Here is a 19,800-nt window from a genome sequence, read left to right on the forward strand (position 1 = left end):
TATCGCCATACTCAGGAGGAGCAGCAGAATATATTTTGGGGTGTAATTTTTTCTATGTACATGCTATGTGTTGGAAATATCCTATAAATGGACAACTTTCTGTAAAAAAAAATGCGTTTTTATTTTTTTCCACATTTTCCAAAAACATCTGGAAAAAAATGAACTGTTCAAAAGACTCATTATGCCTCATAGATTATACGTTGGGGTGTTAGCTTTCCAAAATGGGGTCACTTTGTGGGCGTTTCCATTGTCCTGGTGCTCCAGGGCCTTCAAAAGTGTAATAGGTGGTTGAGAGATTAGATGTGTAATTTATGCTCCTAGAATGCTTGAAGTTGCTACTTCGGTGTTGGGCCTCTGTATGTGGCCACGCTGTGTAAAAGTCTCACACATGTGGTATCGCCATACTCAGGAGGAGCAGCAGAATATATTTTGGGGTGTAATTTTTTCTATGTACATGCTATGTGTTGGAAATATCCTATAAATGGACAACTTTCTGTAAAAAAAAATGCGTTTTTATTTTTTTCCACATTTTCCAAAAACATCTGGAAAAAAATGAACTGTTCAAAAGACTCATTATGCCTCATAGATTATACGTTGGGGTGTTAGCTTTCCAAAATGGGGTCACTTTGTGGGCGTTTCCATTGTCCTGGTGCTCCAGGGCCTTCAAAAGTGTAATAGGTGGTTGAGAGATTAGATGTGTAATTTATGCTCCTAGAATGCTTGAAGTTGCTACTTCGGTGTTGGGCCTCTGTATGTGGCCACGCTGTGTAAAAGTCTCACACATGTGGTATCGCCATACTCAGGAGGAGCAGCAGAATATATTTTGGGGTGTAATTTTTTCTATGTACATGCTATGTGTTGGAAATATCCTATAAATGGACAACTTTCTGTAAAAAAAAATGCGTTTTTATTTTTTTCCACATTTTCCAAAAACATCTGGAAAAAAATGAACTGTTCAAAAGACTCATTATGCCTCATAGATTATACGTTGGGGTGTTAGCTTTCCAAAATGGGGTCACTTTGTGGGCGTTTCCATTGTCCTGGTGCTCCAGGGCCTTCAAAAGTGTAATAGGTGGTTGAGAGATTAGATGTGTAATTTATGCTCCTAGAATGCTTGAAGTTGCTACTTCGGTGTTGGGCCTCTGTATGTGGTCATGCTGTGTAAAAGTCTCACACATGTGGTATCGCCATACTCAGGAGGAGTAGGAGAATATATTTTGGGGTGTCATTTGTGGAATGTACATGCCATGTGAGAGAAATAACCTGTTATAATGACAATTTGGTGTGAAAAAAATAAAAATAAAAAAAAATCTTAATTTTGCAAAGAATTGTGGGAAAAAATGACAACTTCAAAAAACTAACTATGCCTCTTACTAACTACCTTGGGATGTCTACATTCTAAAAAGGGGTCATTTGGGGGGTATTTGTACTTTGCTGGCTTGTTAGGGTCTCAAGAAATGAGATAGGCTGTCAGCACATCAGGTGTGATCAAATTGATCAATTTTCAGTGATTGGCACCATAGCTTGTAGATCCTATAACTTTCACCCAGACTAAATAATATCCACTAATTTGGGTTATTTTTACTAACGATATGTAGCAGTATACATTTTTGCCAAAATTTATGAAGAAAAATGACTTATTTGCAATATTTTATAATAGAAATGAAGAAAAATTCATTTTTTTTACCAAATTTTCAGTCTTTTTTCATTTATATCACAAAAAATAAAAAACCCACAGGTGATCAAATACCACCAAAAGAAAGCTCTATTTGTGGGAAAAAAAGGACGGAAATTTCATATTGGTACAATGTTGCATGACTGAGTAATTGTCATTCAAAATGTGAGAGCACCGAAAGCTGAAAATTCGTCTGGTTAGGAAGGGTGTTTAAGTGCCCAGTGGTCAAGAGGTTAAGTACCGATCCCCCTCCCGTGCATGCTCCCGCCATGTTTTCTGGTTTTCAGGCACCCATTAGTGAACCCAAGACCAGCATGGCTGGTGGTGCCATGTATAACATCCGTTATTTGATCTCTGCTTCCTGCTAATGAGAAAAGAAAAAGGGGGTTCCCCTGGGTGGACTTTTAAGGCACTAATAGTATTCCAAAATATACAGGATATTGAGAGTAAAAAAAATTGTTGTATTCACAATTGTACATACCGTATTTATCGGCGTATAACACGCACAGGCGTATAACACGCACCCCAACTTTAAGAGGGGAGTTTCAGGAAAAAAACTTTCCACAGCCCCTGCGTATAACACGCAGGCACAGTTTACCCTTTATTTTCAGGGTAAAAAAGTGAGTGTTATACGCCAATAAATACAGTATTTATCAAAAAAATGAAATATTGAATTAAATTTACAGTTCCAATTAGGGTTGTCCCGATACCGATACTAGTATTGGTATCGGTACCGATACCGAGTATTTGCGCTAGTACTTGTACTCGCGCAAATACTCCCGATGCCTGTTAGAATACTTTTTTTTTTTTCGAGTGCGGGTGGAGAGGGGGTGGAGAGCGGAGCAGAGCAGTCCTCGTATGGGGGAGAGGAGAGCTGCTGCCGCTGCCACCGCTGCCGCCTTAGACAAAGCCAAGTCAATCCCCCCCTCCCCCCGCCGCTGCCGACATCTAGTTACTATGCGCTGGGGGAACACAACAGCTATCATTTGCATTTGAATAGCTGTGTGTTCCCCCGCCGTGCCGTCATGTATAGCCCCTCCCCCTGAAATTAGGGACATGGCTGAATTAAGGGACATGGCTGAATTTAGGGACATGGCTGAATTTAGGGACATGGCTGAATTTGGGGACACAAGGCTGCATTTGGGGACACGTGGCTGCATTTAAAAAAAAGTATCGGTATTCGGTATCGGCGAGTACATGAAAAAAAGTATCGGTACTTGTACTCGGTCCTAAAAAAGTGGTATCGGGACAACCCTAGTTCCAATGATTGTCACCATATAAGTAAATACATGAAGAACCTTCTTTAGACCCGACGCGTTTCGGGGTAACCTTCTTCAGGGGTGTGTAGAGAAGGAAAATTTGTTCATGTTTTATAAAAGATGATGAATATTTCATTGGATACGTTTTTTAAAGAATTGAAAATATAAACGGCACGCTGGGTTCAATCAATGAGGTTGCCAGTCAAACAAGAAATGGGTATCAGGATATACAATTAATGCAAGTTTGAGACGAACATTTATAAAGAAACAGGTGTTCATCCCGTTAGGGAGAAATTATTCCAAAGATCAAGAAGCCGGTGGATCAGCCAGAAGAGATATACTGGGACAGGGATGGAGGTCCCTGATTATATGAGATACTTTGCTTGTACAGTTGTATTCAAAATTATTCAACCCCCACTGAAATTGATTGTTTTGCCTAGTTTGACATTGATTTTGATCATCCTGTCATCTTGCTTACAATTAAATCAAAGAGGCACGTGTAGGTCAGACAAATATAACATAACATTTATAATGAAATAACCACAAATGTATTTTCTGTGCTCACATCATTATCAGTTTTATTCAACCCCCAAGTGACATTCAATCTTAGTACTTAGTACAACATCCTTTTACAGTTATAACAGCTTTTAAACATGAAGCATAGCTTGACACAAGTGTCTTGCAGCGATCTACGGGTATCTTCGCCCATTCGTCATGGGCAAAAGCCTCCAGTTCAGTCACATTCTTAGGCTTGCGCACTGCAACTGCTTTCTTTAAGTCCTACCAGAGGTTCTCAATCGGATTTAAGTCTGGTGACTGCGATGGCCACTCCAAAATGTTCCAGCCTTTAATCTGCAACCATGCTCTAGTGGACTTGGAGGTATGCTTGGGATCATTGTCCTGTTGAAAGGTCCAACGTCTCCCAAGCCTCAGGTTTGTGACGGACTGCATCACATTGTCATCCAATATCTCCTGGTACTGAAGAGAATTCATGGTACCTTGCACACGCTGAAGCTTCCCTGTGCCTGCAGAAGCAAAACAGCCCCAAAGCATGATTGACCCCCCGCCATGCTTCACAGTAGGCAAGGTGTTCTTTTCATCATAGGCCTTGTTCTTCCTCCTCCAAACATAGCGTTGATCCATGGGCCCAAACAGTTTCATCAGTCCACAGAACACAATCCCAAAACTTCTGTGGTTTGTCCACATGATTTTTGCATACTGCAGTCGACTCTTCTTATTCTTTGGAGACAGCAAGGGGGTGCGCCTGGGAGTTCTGGCATGGAGGCCTTCATTACGCAGTGTGCGCCGTATTGTCTGAGCAGAAACTTCAGTACCCACATCTGACAAATCTTTTCTCAGTTCCTCAGCAGTCACACGGGGACTTTTCTCCACTCTACGCTTCAGGTAGCGCACAGCAGTCGAAGTCAGCATCTTCTTTCTGCCACAACCAGGTAGCGTTTCAACAGTGCCCTTTGCCTTGAATTTGCGAATGATGCTTCCTATGGTGTCTTTTGGTATGTTTAACATCTTTGCAATCTTCTTATAGCCACTGCCCTTCCTGTAAAAAGTAATCACCTCTTCTCTTGTCTTCCTGGACCATTCTCTTGACTTCACCATGTTTGTAACCACACCAGTAAATGTCTAGAAGGAGCTGAGTATCACAGTCATTTTAAAGCTGCCTAATTAATGCTTATTAGGCTTTATTGCTGCTCCCTGACATCCATAGGTGTTTTCAATACCTGATTGAATACACTTCAATGAACCTCTGTTCTTCAGAGTGGTAGTCTTTAAGGGGTTGAATAATTGTGTAAATGAAGAATTCACAAAAGAAACATTTACTACTGTATTACAAAACCAATTGATGTAATTTTAGTTGCATATGGTTCTTTAAGAAGTCCTTGTAGGATTTCATTCTGAATACAATTACAAATGTACACTAAATTCCCTAAAACCCTTTACAGCATTGGGGGGTTGAATAATTTTGAACACAACTGTATAGTCTGACAATTATCTGCTGCACACAGTGTTGTTTGCTTGCTGTCAGAGCAAGAAGGTAGATTCAGGGCCGTCTTACTGAGCGGGCACCCCTGGGCACAGCCCGGGGGCCCCACGTTTGCCTGGGGCCCAATCAGGGCCAGACATTTCAAGCAGCGCCTGACTCCCTCCCGCGCGGCTTTGACTCTCAGCTTGTGTTTTCTGTAATCCGCCGCTCTCTGCGCTGATATAATGCAGACATCGGGACGGTGGCCAGCGAGGAGCAGCAGGGCCGTCTTACAGAGCGGGCACCCCCTCCCTCCCCCTGCTCCCAGAACTTGGATTCCTCCACGGTCCTCCTCTCTGCTCCAGGAACAGTGCGCCGCGCGGCCCGGGCCGGAGGCTGGCTGGAAGCCCGGTAGAAAAGAACATGCGGGAGGCGAAGGCAGCCAAGGAACAGAACAGCGAGCACACCCCCCGGATCTAGAGGGAGACTCGGCGCCGCCACTGCTGGCCATCAGGTACCTAGGCTGTACATACATACCAGCACACTGGGGTGAGCAGAGGAGCAGAGGAGGGACAGAGCTATGTGGTCTGTCTCAGCCCCCCTCCTCTGCCTCTCAGACCCCCCTCCTGAGCCTCCTCTGCCTCTCAGACCCCCCTCCTCTGCCTCTCAGACCCCCCTCCTCAGACCCCTCTACTCTGCCTCTCAGACCCCCCTCCTTTGTCTCAGACCCCCCTACTCTGCCTCTCAGACCCCCCTCCTCTGCCTCTCAGACCCCCCTCCTCTGCCTCTCAGACCCCCCTCCTCAGACCCCTCTCCTCTGCCTCTCAGACCCCCTCTCCTCTGCCTCTCAGACCCCCCTCCTTTGCCTCAGACCCACCTCCTCTGCCTCTCAGACCCCCCTCCTCTGCCTCTTAGGCCTAGTACACACGAGAGGATTTATCCGTGGATAAGGTCCACCGGACCGTTTCCGCGGATAAATCCTCTCGAGGATTTGCGAGGATTTGGATCCGATGGAGTGTACTCACCATCGGATCGAAATCCGCGTCGAAATCCCCTTGCGATGACGTGTCGCGCCGTCGCCGCGATGATGACGCGGCGACGTGCGCGACGCTGTCATATAAGGAATTCCATGCATGCGTCGAATCATTACGACGCATGCGGGGGATTCATTCGGACGGATTGATCCGGTGAGTCTGTACAGACCAGCGGATCAATCCGTTGGGATGGATTCAAGCGGATAGATTTGAAAGCATGTCTTCAAATTTTTATCTGCTTGAAATCCATCCCAGGGGATAAAAATCCGCGGAAAGAGATCCGCTGGATTGTACACACCAGGGGATCTATCCGCTGGAGCCGGTCCGCGGATCAATTCCAGCGGATGGATCCTCTCGTGTGTACGGGGCCTTAGACCCCCCCCTCCTCTGCCTCTCAGACCCCCCCTCCTCTGCCTCTCAGACCCCCTCTCCTCTGCCTCTCAGACCCCTTCTCCTCTGCCTCTCAGACAGGGGATGGATGGAAAGTGACACACTGAATCTGGTGGCAAGTGACACGCTGAATCTGGTGGCAGGGGACGGGTGCCAATTGATACGCTGAATCTGAAGACAGGTGACGATGGCAAGTGACATGCTGAATCTGGTGGCAAGTGACATGCTGAATCTGGAGGCAGGTGACAGTGGCAAGTGACACGCTGACACAAGTGACACGCTGTAAAATAGGTGTGTAAATTGGGGCTTGTAGGGGCCTCATAGCATTACTTTGCCCAGGGGCCCATGATGCTATTAAGATGGCCCTGGGTAGATTCATGTACTCTCAGCAGTGGGCAGGCACCAAGCAGGGGAAAGTTTATCTACAGACGGCAGTGAGGAAAGGGATAAACATCCATGCCAAGGTAGTTTGAATCAATTTGCACTTATAAGTGATTCCAAAACAATAGCTGTGTTCTAAGGTTAGGGCCAAAGGTTTATAATTTCTGATTGTTTATTGTTCTTGACATGTTAAGGGCCGACTTAGGATTCTGACCACCCACCTTTTACCTGCTACCCACTTTACCCCCTTTACCAAAATTAACGACTGACACCGGTGTGGAGTAAAGTTGGCCTTACGGCCGATTTTATTTAACAAAACTAATATTAACATAAATAACCATTTTCTATAAACAACGTATTTCACAACTTTAAACCATCTGGTGGTCTAAAGACCACAACTTCAACTGGCCACTGGGACAATAACTGTTTTTTAACTTCGGCCTCAGTCGCAAACCCCAGACTCGGAGGCAGTACCCCTGTCCACAGTGACCTACACATGAACTCCTTCCTGGTCAACCTTGTTGACCGAAAGGTACCCGTATCCCCATATACCTATGGGTACAACCGTTTGCAAGCAAACGTCCTGCCTTTACCCTCTCCAGAAACCCCAAACACCGCCACCGCACGCAAGGGCAAAACCTTACCCATGCGTGCACCTCCACACCGAAAGGGCCCTGCGTACTCCTTCCTCCAGACCCAAGGCCCACAAATCAATGCCTATCGGATTGAGGTGGACCCCATCACTCCTCAGAAAACGCCAAGTCTCCTCTTCCAACTCCCTGTGTCTCACGACCAATCCCCCATTCCTGACCACGAAACGCCCCACCTCCTTGTTCACTTTCACACGGGCCTTGTTAACTTTGTCTACTGACCAGGCCCACCGCCAATTTGACCTACCCACCATCTCCGACCAAATTATCACCATGCCGGGAAACAAAGAGCGCAATCTCAAGAAATCACACTTTATGTCCCTAATAAGTTGATGCATGGACCTGGCCCCCATATCATTACCCCCAACATGTAGCAGCAGAATGTCGGGGGCCCTGTCCAAACGGGTGAATTTTAGCACCTCCGGCAAAACCCTGCCCCACATCATTCCCGGAAACCCAATCCACCGAACCTTTGCGTCCTGAGTGGGAATCCCCAGCTGCCTACCCGTAGGCCTCACCTCGGCCTGCCTGGCCCCCCAAGACACATAAGAATGCCCAAAGATCCAGACCAGACAGGGCTCACCATCTGAAAAACAAGAACACAAACAACCCCCATAAAATTTGCTCACCTACACCCCAATGCCCAACCTCCACCAATGTCCCTATGTCCACCCCCTTACTCATGCAACAACTGCGGGCGAACATAAATCCTAAACCTGTCCGAATCCCACCGCCCAATCCGTTTTACCGCGGTCGCATCCAATCCCGCCCTCGCTGCTTCCGTGGCGGCCCCTATGCGAAATGAATGCGTAGCATACTCCCTGGGATTATACCCCGCCGCCACCACGCACTTCCTGAATACCGCCAAAAACTGAAAGCGGGATAGCGCAGACCCATCCTGATGTACCAAAAAGGAACCCCCTAGTCCAGGACTCACGGAACAAAAGTGTTCCACCGCCCGTACAGGACAAATTGTCGCGTCCGGAACGCGAAACAGCGATAGGCGCATACCCTTACCTTCCTGATCCGTTTTCGACCTGCGTACCCAAACCCCCACCTCGTCTCCCCACAACTCCACATCTCCTTCCAAGAGGCCCCCATGGGCCGTCCTGGACGCACTGACCAACTCCCCGATACGCAAAGCCCCGAAAAAGGCAAGCGCAAACGCTGCCTGGAAAAGTGCAATCTCGTAAGCCAAGTTGCACACCGACTGTAAGTGGCGAAACAAACTTTGCAACATCAAAAATGAAACTGGGCGACGGCCGTCCGGCGTCCGACGCCCTTTTCTGTACCCCTTAACTGACTGCTTCACCCAAAAATCTTTGGTGAAATCCCTGCCGCCATGCCATTTGAAAAGAAAAGCTAAACCGGCCAAGAGCCGATCAATTGCTGACGCCGATACCCCCTCCTCCATCTTCAGATTAAGAAAGTGTAGCAACGCCAAGCCAGCTTCCTGACCCGCCGGTGGAATTCCCAAACCATCCGTGAAAGCCTGCCATTCCCGCCATACCTTGGAGTAGGCATTCCATGTAGCCCCACTCACCGACCGCCGAATCCACTTTGCCGCTTGCTCAAAGCAATGTCCCACATCCATACGGGGCAGGGGACTCCGTGCTGCTCCGCCGCTGGTGCCAACTCCCGGAATTTGTCCCACTGGAATCGAGACAAAGCGTCAGCTAAAGTATTCTCCACCCCAGGCAGGTGCACCGCATAAACAAACACGTTCAAGGACATGCAACGTAAAACCAAATGCCGAAGCAACCGCACCACCGGCTGCGAAGCAGCCGACACTCGGTTCACCACTTGAACGACGCCTAAATTGTCGCAGTTAAAGCGAACTTTCAAGTTCCGAAACGACTCGCCCCACAACTCCAACGCCACCACAATCGGGAATAGCTCGAGGAGTGCAAGGTTCTTCAAGAAACCCGCCTCCTCCCATGACTTCGGCCATTCGCCCACACTCCACTTACCCTGACAGAAGGCCCCGTAGCCAGTGGAGCCGGCGGCGTCCGTAAACAATTCCAGGTCAAAATTGCTAACGGGCCCAGACATCCACAATGCCCGTCCATTAAAGGACCCTAAGAATTCGTGCCACATCTCCAAATCCTCCCTGTGTTCCCCCGTCAAAGTCACCAAATGAGTCGGTGCCCTCACCCCAGCAGTCGCTGCGGACAGCCTGCGGCAAAAGACCCTGCCCATGGGAATTATCCTGCATGCGAAGTTCAACTTCCCCAGCAGGGAATGCAATTTTCGCAGCTGAATCTTCCGCATACCAATAGTTCCCCGCAATTCTTCCCTAAGCGCCTCCAACTTATCGACGGGTAACCTGCACTCCATCCTCACTGAGTCCAGCACAATGCCCAAAAAGACGATGGACGACGTGGGGCCTTCCGTTTTTTCGGGTGCCAACGGGACCCCGAAACGCTCCGCCACGTACTGCAACGTCCCCAATAGGACCGAACACACGTTCGACTTCGGGGGGCCCACACACAGGAAGTCATCTAGGTAGTGGACCACCGAGCTGAGCCCTGACGAATCCCGCACCACCCATTCCAAAAAGGAACTGAAGGTTTCGAACAAGGCACAAGAGATGGAACAACCCATGGGCAAACAGCGATCCACATAGTATGCTCCATCCCAAGCGCAACCCAAAAAACGAAAGCTCTCCGGGTGAACCGGAAGCAACCGAAACGCCGATTCCACGTCAGCCTTTGCCATGAGAGCACCCTGTCCACATTTTCGCACCCACGACACAGCCGCGTCAAAAGAAGTGTATGACACGGAACATGCCTCCGGCGCAATCGCTTCATTCACCGAACCACCCTTCGGGAAGGAAAGGTGATGGATCAAGCGGAACTTAAGCGGCTCCTTCTTCGGGACTACCCCCAAAGGAGAAACCACCAAGTCCTTAAGCGGAATCACCGGAAAAGGCCCGGCCATCCGCCCCAATTGCACCTCCTTAGCCAGCTTTTCAGCCACCACCGAGGGGTGCAAGAAGGCGGACCTCAAATTCTTTGCCTCAGGGGGGACCACCGAAAGGGAACACGGAATTCTGAAGCCGTCAGTAAAACCGTCCTCCAACAACCTGGCGGCTCGTCTGTCAGGGTACCTATTGAGAAAGGGGCGCATCCTTTCCACCCGGACCGGAGTCAACCCCCTTTCCCGCAGAATCACCGGGACGCCCCTTTCCGCGCTTAAAGCACTTGGACAGGGAATGGGAGCCCCCGCACCCTGAACAAGTGTGCTTGAAACGGCAGTTCGCGCCGTACTTGCACGTACTGTCATTAAATTGCCAGCAATAGCCCCATCGTTTTTCGGTCGGCTGTCCTGAGGCCGAGGCACCTCCGACCCCCCCCTGAAAAAACTGACCCGGCACCCTCGCCGCCGTCATAATCTTCATCCACAGCGCTATGTCTTTGTGGTCCCAGCGCAGCGACGATCTCACGGCCATCCTCTGCCTGAACTGCTCATCGTACCGGAGCCACGCCGTGCCCCCATACGTCCGCTGAGCCTCGCAAATCGACTCCTGGTAGATAAACAAACCCGAACAGTGCTCCGGGTGTTTTTCCCCAATCACGCACGCCATAATCGAAAAGGCCTGCAGCCAATTGTTAAACGTGCGAGGAATCAAGCGATAACGCCGCTTTTCCTCATCCTCCTTCTTACTCTCCTCCGGCTTCAATCTATCCAGATTGAATTTCTCCAGGGGCAGCAACGTGAAGATCTCCACGTACTCCCCCTTCCAGATCTTCTCCTTCACCTCTGCCTTGAGATGCATTCCCAGAGGGGCTTCAAAGCAAAAATACATTTCGCTTTTTGCCGCATCCGCCAACCTAACCGCATCCTTCTTCTTGTCCCCTGCCTCAGCTACCCCTTCGCCCGTAGCACCACCCGCCAGCGTATCTCCCGCCGGGGGCACAGTGCTTGGGGACGCTGCCACCGGTGCAGGAGCCACCGGAGCAGCAGCCGCCGCGGGCACCACCGGTGCAGCCACCGCAGGCACCATAGGTGCCGCCGCCGGCTCCACCCTCGACCCCCAAGCCCCCGCCGGTGATCGAACCCCCCTGCTGTCGGGCCCAAAACGCTGCACCAAATTTAGCAGGCCAAACCACAAGTCCTGACTCTGATCCCCCGCCCCTTGCCCCGCCAAGGCCCCCTCGCCTGCCGTATGTGTCTGCACTGAGTTAGCACCCACCCCCTGCCGGCCTTGACCTAACAAATCGTGTAAGAGTGCACAAATAGTAGTAGATGTAGTCGACTTACCGGGCTGCCGAGGACTGGGTCCCCGAGCCGCTGCACCGCCATCCACCGCTGACAGATGTCCCGAGTCCTCTCCGCTTTCCGACCCGGACAGCTCCCCCTCCGACCTGACCGCGCTCCGTGCAGGCGAGGCGTCCTCTGATCTCGTTCCCGTCGCCCGTGACCTGGATGCGGAGGGCCCCGGCTGCTGCTCGCTCCTTCCTCCACGACCCAAACCGGACCCGCTAGCAACTGCCACCGACGGACTCCTGGCCCTTGCCCGGGGGCCAGACTCGCTCACTCCACCGCCGACATCCCCCACCGACCTTCCCGCTGCGCCGCTTCCGGATGAGTTGGGACCCCTGGCCGCCATCACTGATTGGCCTCCGGCCCGTTGACAAGGTCTTCCCCGCCGGGCCGCGGAACTGCCCTGGACCCCTCTGGCAGCCCCGACCGCGTCGTCCTGGCACCTCCTCCGCGCAGGTGGGGAGGATCCCGCAGACCTGCTCGCTGTCCCCGCCGTCGCACTCCGTCCACGCCGCGGATTCCTCCCGGCCCCCCCCCCCCCACAGACTCAGGTGGAGAGCGCTGTGAAGAAGAGGCCTGAGGGCCCCCATCGGGTCTCCGATCGTGCCTCCCAGCCCCCGGGGAGTTGTCTGGGCTGTACCGCTCCGGAGGCCTAGACCTCCGAGCGCGTGCTGGTGCTGCTGCTGCCGCCCCCCCCCCCCGCCGGGCGCCGCCGCCGCCGCCGAGCCATCCAGTGCTGCTGCCATCTGTGCTCTCACCCACTCTGTACCCTGGGCGGACACCGCCGCCCGCAATTGCGCCAAAAAGTCTGCCCCGGCCGCCATGATGCAGAGCCGAGCAGACAAGCACGTTGTTCCGATGAGCTAAGATGGAGGAGTGACGCTACGTCACTTCCTCCCTGCAGTACAGAGCCAGCCAGCCCCTCCTTCCTCCCCCAGCCTGCTCCACTCTCTTAAAGCAGCGCTGCACTGATTCCCCAAACGGACCCTCCTATCTTAAAACGGCCACAGCCACTGTCTGTCCTGCGGTCCCCCCCCTGTCATGCCGTCCCTCCTCCTACCGCTGCACTCCCGGCTCTGGGACTCTCTTTATATATTGTCCTACCCTTGCTACACCGCAGAATAATCCTGTGTCAGTTCTGATATTGCCCAGGGGCCCAGAAAATGGGGTTCCTATTTTGATGTTGTTGAAATCAGCTCCCCAAAGAGAGATCTGGGACCCCCAGTAAGGGTATGCATTGTCAGTCTGCACATGTGCAATCAAGAAGGGACTTTACATTTCTCAGTGGAGAGTTTCTGTGTCGTTTCCTGGTAAGCTTTGTACAGAGATTATTTGAAGCTGAATGCACACATCTGTATGAGGTATTCCCAACAGACGAGCAGTGCAATGGATACAATAGTCAGATGCTTGTAGTAGCTATTCTACCTGCTAATGCTGGCTGGGAAATACACGGATTACTGAACATGGATAGGCACAGCTACACTGCACAGTTAGATAGGCTGCTGTGGGCTTTGGAAAAATCCCACCATCCTTTATGAGATTCCATGCAAGAAGATACGCGGTCTGTTGTTATCTCTTTGTATATGTTAAAGCCTAACCCCAGTTTTGGTTAGAACAGGGATGGTTTGAAATCCCGTCAGATTCGTATTATCATCTCTACCCTTGTTGAGGAGATTTTCCCTCACTACTCTTATGCCCTGTACACATGATCGGAATTTCCGATGGAATAAAATCCGATGGAATTTTCCATTGGAATTCCGTTTAAGCTGTCTTGCATACACACTGTTAGCCAGATTCAGTAAGACCTGCCTAACGTTAGGCAGGCGTAGCGTATACGCTACGCCGCTGTAAGTTAGAGAGGCAAGTGCTGTTTTCACAAAGCACTTGCGTCCTACGTTACGGCGGCGTAGCGTAAATGGGCCGGCGTAAGCCCGCCTAATTCAAATTGTGTTGAGGTGGGCGTGTTTTATGTAAATAAACCATGACCCCACGTAAATGACGTTTTGAACGAACGGCGCATGCGCCGTCCGTGGACGTATCCCAGTGTGCATGCGTCGGATAGAATGCCTAAGATACGTCGAACACTGCCTACTACGTGAACGTAACTTACGCACAGCCTTATTCGCGTATGACTTACGCAAACAACGTAAAAAGATACACTTGTTCCGACGTCCATACTTTGCATGGGCTGCGCCACCTAGAGACCAGCTTCATCTTTACGCTGGCGTATGTCTTCCCGTAAACGGCGTAACTAATTGCGACAGGCGTACGTACGTTCGTGAATCAGCGTATCTTGCTCATTTGCATATTTGACATGGAAAACAACGGAAGCGCCACCTAGCGCCCAGCGTAAATATGCACCCTAAGATACGACGGCGTAGGAGACTTACGCCGCTCGTATCTTAGCCTAATTTAAGCGTATCTGGTTTCCAGAAACGCTTAAATTTACGACGGCGTAGATTCAGAGTTACGACGGCGTATCTACTGATACGCCGGCGTAACTCTCTCTGAATCTAGCTATGTCAGACTAAATTCTGACCGCCCAAAACGCGGTGACGTAAAACACTACGGCGAGCTGAGGAAAATTAGGTTCAATGCTTCCGAGCATGCGTCAACTTGATTCTGAGCATGCGTGTTTTTTTCTCCGTCGGAGTTCCACACAGAAGATCGGAATTTCCGATAGGATTTTTTTCCATCGGAAAAAAATAAAACATGTTCTATTTCTAAACTCCGACGGAAAAAAGTACGATGGGGCCCACACACGGTTCGGAATAGCCGATGTTACTAAACCCAGTAATATAAAAATAGTTCATCTGCCTGCCCACAGCTTATAAATCTTTTTTACATTAAAATATTGCTACTATATACCTTTTTGGCTGATCTGTATATCATGGTCAGGCCTCGTACACACGACCGAGTTTCTCGGCAAAAACCAGCAAGAAACTTGCTGGGAGATATTTTTTTGCCGAGGAAACTGGTTGTGTGTACATTTTGGTCGAGGAAACTGTCGACGAGCCAAAAAGAGAGCATGTTCTCTATTTCCTTGACGGGAATGGAGAAAATTGGCTTGTCGAGTTCCTCGACATTACGGCTCACTGATTAGTTGCTAGAGGTTACAGCACACGGTTTCTTCTTGTTGATTGGTTGCTAGAGATTACTGTACAATAATGCCGCGTACACACGATCGGAAATTCCGACAAGAAAACCGTGGATTTTTTCAGACGGAATTTTGGCTTAAACTTGAGTTGCATACACACGGTCACACAAAATTCCGACCGTCAAGAATGCGGTGACGTACAAAACTACAACGAGCCGAGTAAAAAGGAAGTTCAATGATTCCGAGCATGCGTTAAATTGATTCCGAGCATACGTGTTTTTTTTGCATGCCGGAATTGCATACAGAAGATCGGAATTTCCAACAAGAACTTTTCCTGTCGGAAAATTTGAGAGCCAGCGCTCAAATTTTTGCTGTCGGAATTTCCGACAGAAAAAGTCAGATGGGGCCTACACACGGTCGGAATTTCTGGCCAAAAGCTCACATCGAACTTTTCTTGTCCGAAATTCTGATCGTGTGTACGCGGCATTGTACTGCTCACTGATTGTTTGCTAGAGGTTACAGCACATCATCTCTTCACTGCAGTGGAGCATTATATACATATGAATGCTGCCTGTATTTACATATGAATGCTGCAGGCCTCAGCTATTTACATATGAATGCTCCTGTTATCTACATATGAATGATGGTAATTTCCATGTAAACACAGGGTCTGCAGGTGAGTCATCTGTACACAACAATAGGGCAGAGATGGGCAGCGTAAGTAGCAGCACTTCACACTGAGATATCAGGACACAGCAAAGGACTAAAACTTTAAGGGACAAGGGAATTTAAACTGGGATAGTTGGCAAGTATGAGTCAGCTGCTTTGGGCCCCACAACAATCACAGGGCCCAGGGCAGCTTCCCCTTTTACCCTGCCTTAAAGACGGCCCTATGTAAATGGACTCACTGGGCCAGATTCAGATAGATTAGCGGATCTTTAGATCCGCGTAATCTATCTGTTTTACGATCCGCCTGTGCAATTTTGCGAGACTAGTGCAGTATTCACAAAGCACTTACCTCGAAACTTGGGGCTAGGGGGAGTGTACTATTTAAATCAGGCGCGTCCCCGCGCCGATTTAAATGCGCCGCCGGCTAAATTTCCCGGCGTGAGCGTAACTTGCGTCGGGAAGAATTCTGAATCGGCGTACGCAAACGACGTTAACATTTAAAACTCGGCGCGGGAACGACGGCCATACTAAACATAGGAAACGCTGCAGTTACCCCTGCTATAGCAGGGGTAACTATCCGCCAGAAAAAGCCGAACGCAAATGACGTGAAAAAAAGCGACGGGCGGGCGTTCGTTACTGAATCGGCGGTTCTCCTTATTTGCATATCCGACGCGTAAAAGACCGAGACGACACCTAGCGGCCGGCGGGAGATTGCAGCCTAAGATCCGACGGTGTAAGTCACTTACACCTGTCGGATCTAAGGGAGATCTATGCGGAACTGATTCTTATGAATCAGTCGCATAGATCCGACCGTCGGATCTCAGAGATACGACGGCAGATCAGGAGATCCGCCGTTGTATCTCTTTGTGAATCTGGCCCAGGGTCTGCAGGTGAGTCATCTGTACACAGCAATAGGGCTGAGATGGGCAGCGTAAGTAGCAGCACTTCACACTGAGATATCAGGACACAGCAAAGGACTAAAATTTTAAGGGACAAGGGAAATTAAACTGGGATAGTTGGCAAGTATGAGTCAGCTGCTTTGGGCCCCACAACAATGACAGGGCCCAGGGCAGCTGCCCCCTTTACCCTGCCTTAAAGACGGCCTTGTGTAAATGGACTCACTGGGCCAGATTCATGAAGCACTTACACCGTTTTTTTGGTAGATGCACAGCGTAAGTGCAGATTTGCGCCGGCGGATCGCTGCGCCTTACCCAGAGAACCAAATTACGCCTCCAAATAGACTTCATCGCCTCGGTGTAACCTTTCCACGCCGGCGCGGCGTTGGCGTAGATTTACGCTGGTCGGATCTGGCGCGGCCATGGTTTTTGTGTTTTAAATATGCAAATGAGGTTTTTGGGACGATTCATCAACTTAAGCTTGACCGGCGCAGGCTACTCCCGGTGAGCGGAGCTGAAATTTCCGGTGCAAAGTTACACCTCATAAAAGCAGGGGTAACTTTGCACCAAACTTGCAGAGGTCAGCTGGAGAGCAGCTAAAGCAGCAGCGTTACAAACGAACTGAGCAACAACACTTGCTGGACAACACATCTGTATGCCAACATGCCAGGGGCAGCCACTCTGTGGCCCATAGAGGCGGTCCCCATGTTGGGAGAGGCCCTCAATAATTACAGCCCTCTCCTCTGGGCTGAAATTGGTCATCCGCCCACCTGATTCCTCATCAGCCATAACTGCCCCACCACAATGCAAACGACCTAGCTTAGAAAAAAAAAAGCTTAAGTACATTTGCACCTGCAGAGCAGAAGACTGGGCTGATTCATGGACTGGGCTTTGGTAGTGGGTCGGCGTAGCTCAGGGATCACGCCGTTGCGCAGTTCTGAGCATGTGCAGATTGGAGCATTTACCCCTGGATGTCACTGAGCATGTGCGGTCTAAGATGCGCCCCGGCGTGACCCCTGCGCCACGGTCGGCACTTCATTAGCATAGGGTGACTCCCAGTTGGCCTTACCCCGCCTTACGCCGTCTAAAATCCGCCCCGCTGGGGCATCGTAGACAAAAAAAGTTTCTTGAATCACCTAACTGCCTCTCCGCGCTGGACCGGTGTAGTCTAAAAATGATGCACCACGCCGGTGCAAATCTGCACCATTGTTCATGAATCTGGCCCAGTGCCTTCAAGGATCTATATTAGAACAAGCACTGAACGCTCCACATGGAGTAACAACTTGACATCGGGTGGACTGGTTTCTTGCTAAGAAACAATCTCCTAGGTGAATACCAATATCAATCACCGCTGTACAGAGCTATAAATACAACTAATCTCATGAAGTCATGAAGCCCACTTCTTTGAATAAATGAACATCCAATCTTCACTGAATTTTTACTCGGATTGGATGCTCATTTATTCAATGAAGTGGACTTATTTCATGACATGTATTCTATTAGCCAGATTCAGAAAGACTGGCTTAACTTAAGGCGGCGTAGCGTATCGCATATACACTACGCCGCCGTAAGTCAGAGAGGCAAGTGCTATATTCACGAAGCACTTGCCTCCTAAGTTACGGCAGCGTAGCGTAAATGGGCCGGCCTAAGCGCGCCTAATTCAAATGAGGAACAAGGGGGCGTGTTTTATGTTAATGACTCGTGACCCGGCGTGATTGACGTTTTTAACAAACGGCGCATGCGCCGTCCGTGGACATATCCCAGTGTACAGTGCTCCAAAGTACGCCGCAAGGACGTATTGGTTTCGACGTGAACGTAAATTACGTCCAGCCCCATTCACGGACGACTTATGCAAACGATGTAACATTTTCAAAATTTGACGCGGGAACGACGTCCATACTTAACATTGGCTAGGCCAGCTTTTTGTTCGACTAACTTTACGCCGGAAAACGCCTTACGTAAACAGCGTATCTTTACTGCGACGGGCAAGTGTACGTTCGTGAATAGGCGTATCTCGATGATTTACGCATTCTAGGCGTAAATCAGCGTTCACGTCCCTAGCGGCCGGCGGAACTAGGCAGCTAAGATACGACGGCACAGGCAGTCGTATCTTAGCTACATTTAAGTGTATCTCAATTTGAGAATACACTTAAATGTACGACGGCTTAGATTCAGAGTTACGAAGGCGTATCTACTGCTACGCCGGCGTAAACCTCTCTGAATCTAGCTATATGTTTGAGAATACTTGACATTTTATGTTGAATATACTGTATGCTCAGATAATCACTGGGTGACCATTTATAATGTTGTTGGTTGGGTTTCATGAGGTTAGTTGTATTTATTGCGCCGCACAGTTGTGATTGATATTGGTATTCATCAGATAGTGACATTTTGGGTAGCGTAATTCTGCAGTTGCCTTAGTTTGGGTTTATGTAATGCTATACATTTTTGGGTTTGTGCAGTTTTTGGTTTGGTGCATTTTGTAATAGTTAAAGCGTGGAGTAGGGATATATTTTATAAATCTCATAGGTGACTTGAATGAAAAGGTATGCTGAGCCTGTGTATCAAAGGGGAGTAATTCCCAGAACTTGATTCAAGAGAAATTACTTTGGCAGCAAAAAAAACTCCCTCATACCTACTGTATATCAGTTGTCTATGTAGCTGTCTGATGTTCACTTATGCAACGCCCTGCTAGTTAGGTTGCTTATAGGTTAAGGTAAACTTAGTTTGTGGTTCCTTTGTAGCCAGTGGAGCAGGATTTGATTAGTTATGGCTGTTCTGGATTCTGCTGGCTGCAGGTTCAACTACTCTCCCCTATATTCATGCAGCCTCAGCCAATCCTTGGTCGAGAGGGTGACCAGCAGGGGGCTGAGGTATGCATAATTTAGCCAGGGGCCTAGAACAGCAGTGTTTTTGTCCTGGTAAAGAAAGACCCAGCCTTGAGGGGCTGTCTGCCCTCCTGGGCTACTTAGCTGAAGACTTCAGGAGGAGGTCCCAGCTCAGGGAGAGCTGGGGGGGCCTATTGCCAAAGCTGTGATAACAGTCTACTGAGTATCTGGCCTGGAGGCTCACGGTACAAGATCTAGTTGGTACTGGAAGGGAGAGTCCATGTATTCAGAGACACCGCAAGTAGAGGCCCGAGAGAGAGATCCTGGAGCGACTGTTCCAGTTCTTCTCAGGGCTGTTTCCAGTGTGTGATCCCTCTGAGGCTGTATGCCCACATCCTCTTGTGCTAGCTAGAGGCTACCTAGAGAATGTCCTCAGTTAAAGTTTGCACTAGTTCTGAAGTATACCAAGGCTCACCCTTTACCCTATACAAGTTCTTCAAGTGCTACATTCTAAAAAGACCCTATTTGTCTGGTTATTGCGTGGAGAGACACAGGCCCAGATTCTCATAGGGCTTACGACGGCGCAACGCCATGTACGCCGTCGTAAGTCCTAATCTGGGCCATCGTATCTATGCGACTGATTCTTAGAATCAGTTACGCATAGATATCCATTA

The 19,800-nt window shown here is 49.5% G+C and overlaps 2 protein-coding genes across 11 annotated transcripts in view; both read right to left on the reverse strand.

The window, feature by feature from the left end:
* GRM5 (glutamate metabotropic receptor 5) overlaps positions 1-19,800 on the reverse strand; it is a 491,177-nt gene that overhangs the window by 158,457 nt on the left and 312,920 nt on the right. The gene's annotated exons all lie outside the window — the stretch shown is intronic.
* Positions 6,881-12,149, reverse strand: LOC120928966. The gene is made up of 2 exons (XM_040340116.1): positions 11,634-12,149; positions 6,881-7,956 (listed from the first exon to the last, which is right to left on the reverse strand). Exons 1-2 carry the CDS (start codon positions 11,980-11,982, stop codon positions 7,361-7,363), a joined length of 945 nt encoding a protein of 314 aa, XP_040196050.1. The 5' UTR covers positions 11,983-12,149; the 3' UTR covers positions 6,881-7,360.

The sequence above is a fragment of the Rana temporaria genome, chromosome 2 (assembly GCF_905171775.1).
Source record: "Rana temporaria chromosome 2, aRanTem1.1, whole genome shotgun sequence".
NCBI classification, from domain to species: Eukaryota; Metazoa; Chordata; class Amphibia; order Anura; family Ranidae; genus Rana; species Rana temporaria.

Excerpts from the sequence above, each read along its gene's own strand:
- LOC120928966 (XM_040340116.1), bottom strand. The coding sequence starts at position 11,982 with ATGGCGGCCAGGGGTCCCAACTCATCCGGAAGCGGCGCAGCGGGAAGG. Across the intron at positions 7,957-11,633 it reads ACCCAGTCCTCGGCAGCCCG|ATGGTGAGCCCTGTCTGGTC; the intron begins GTAAGTCGACTA and ends CTTGTTTTTCAG.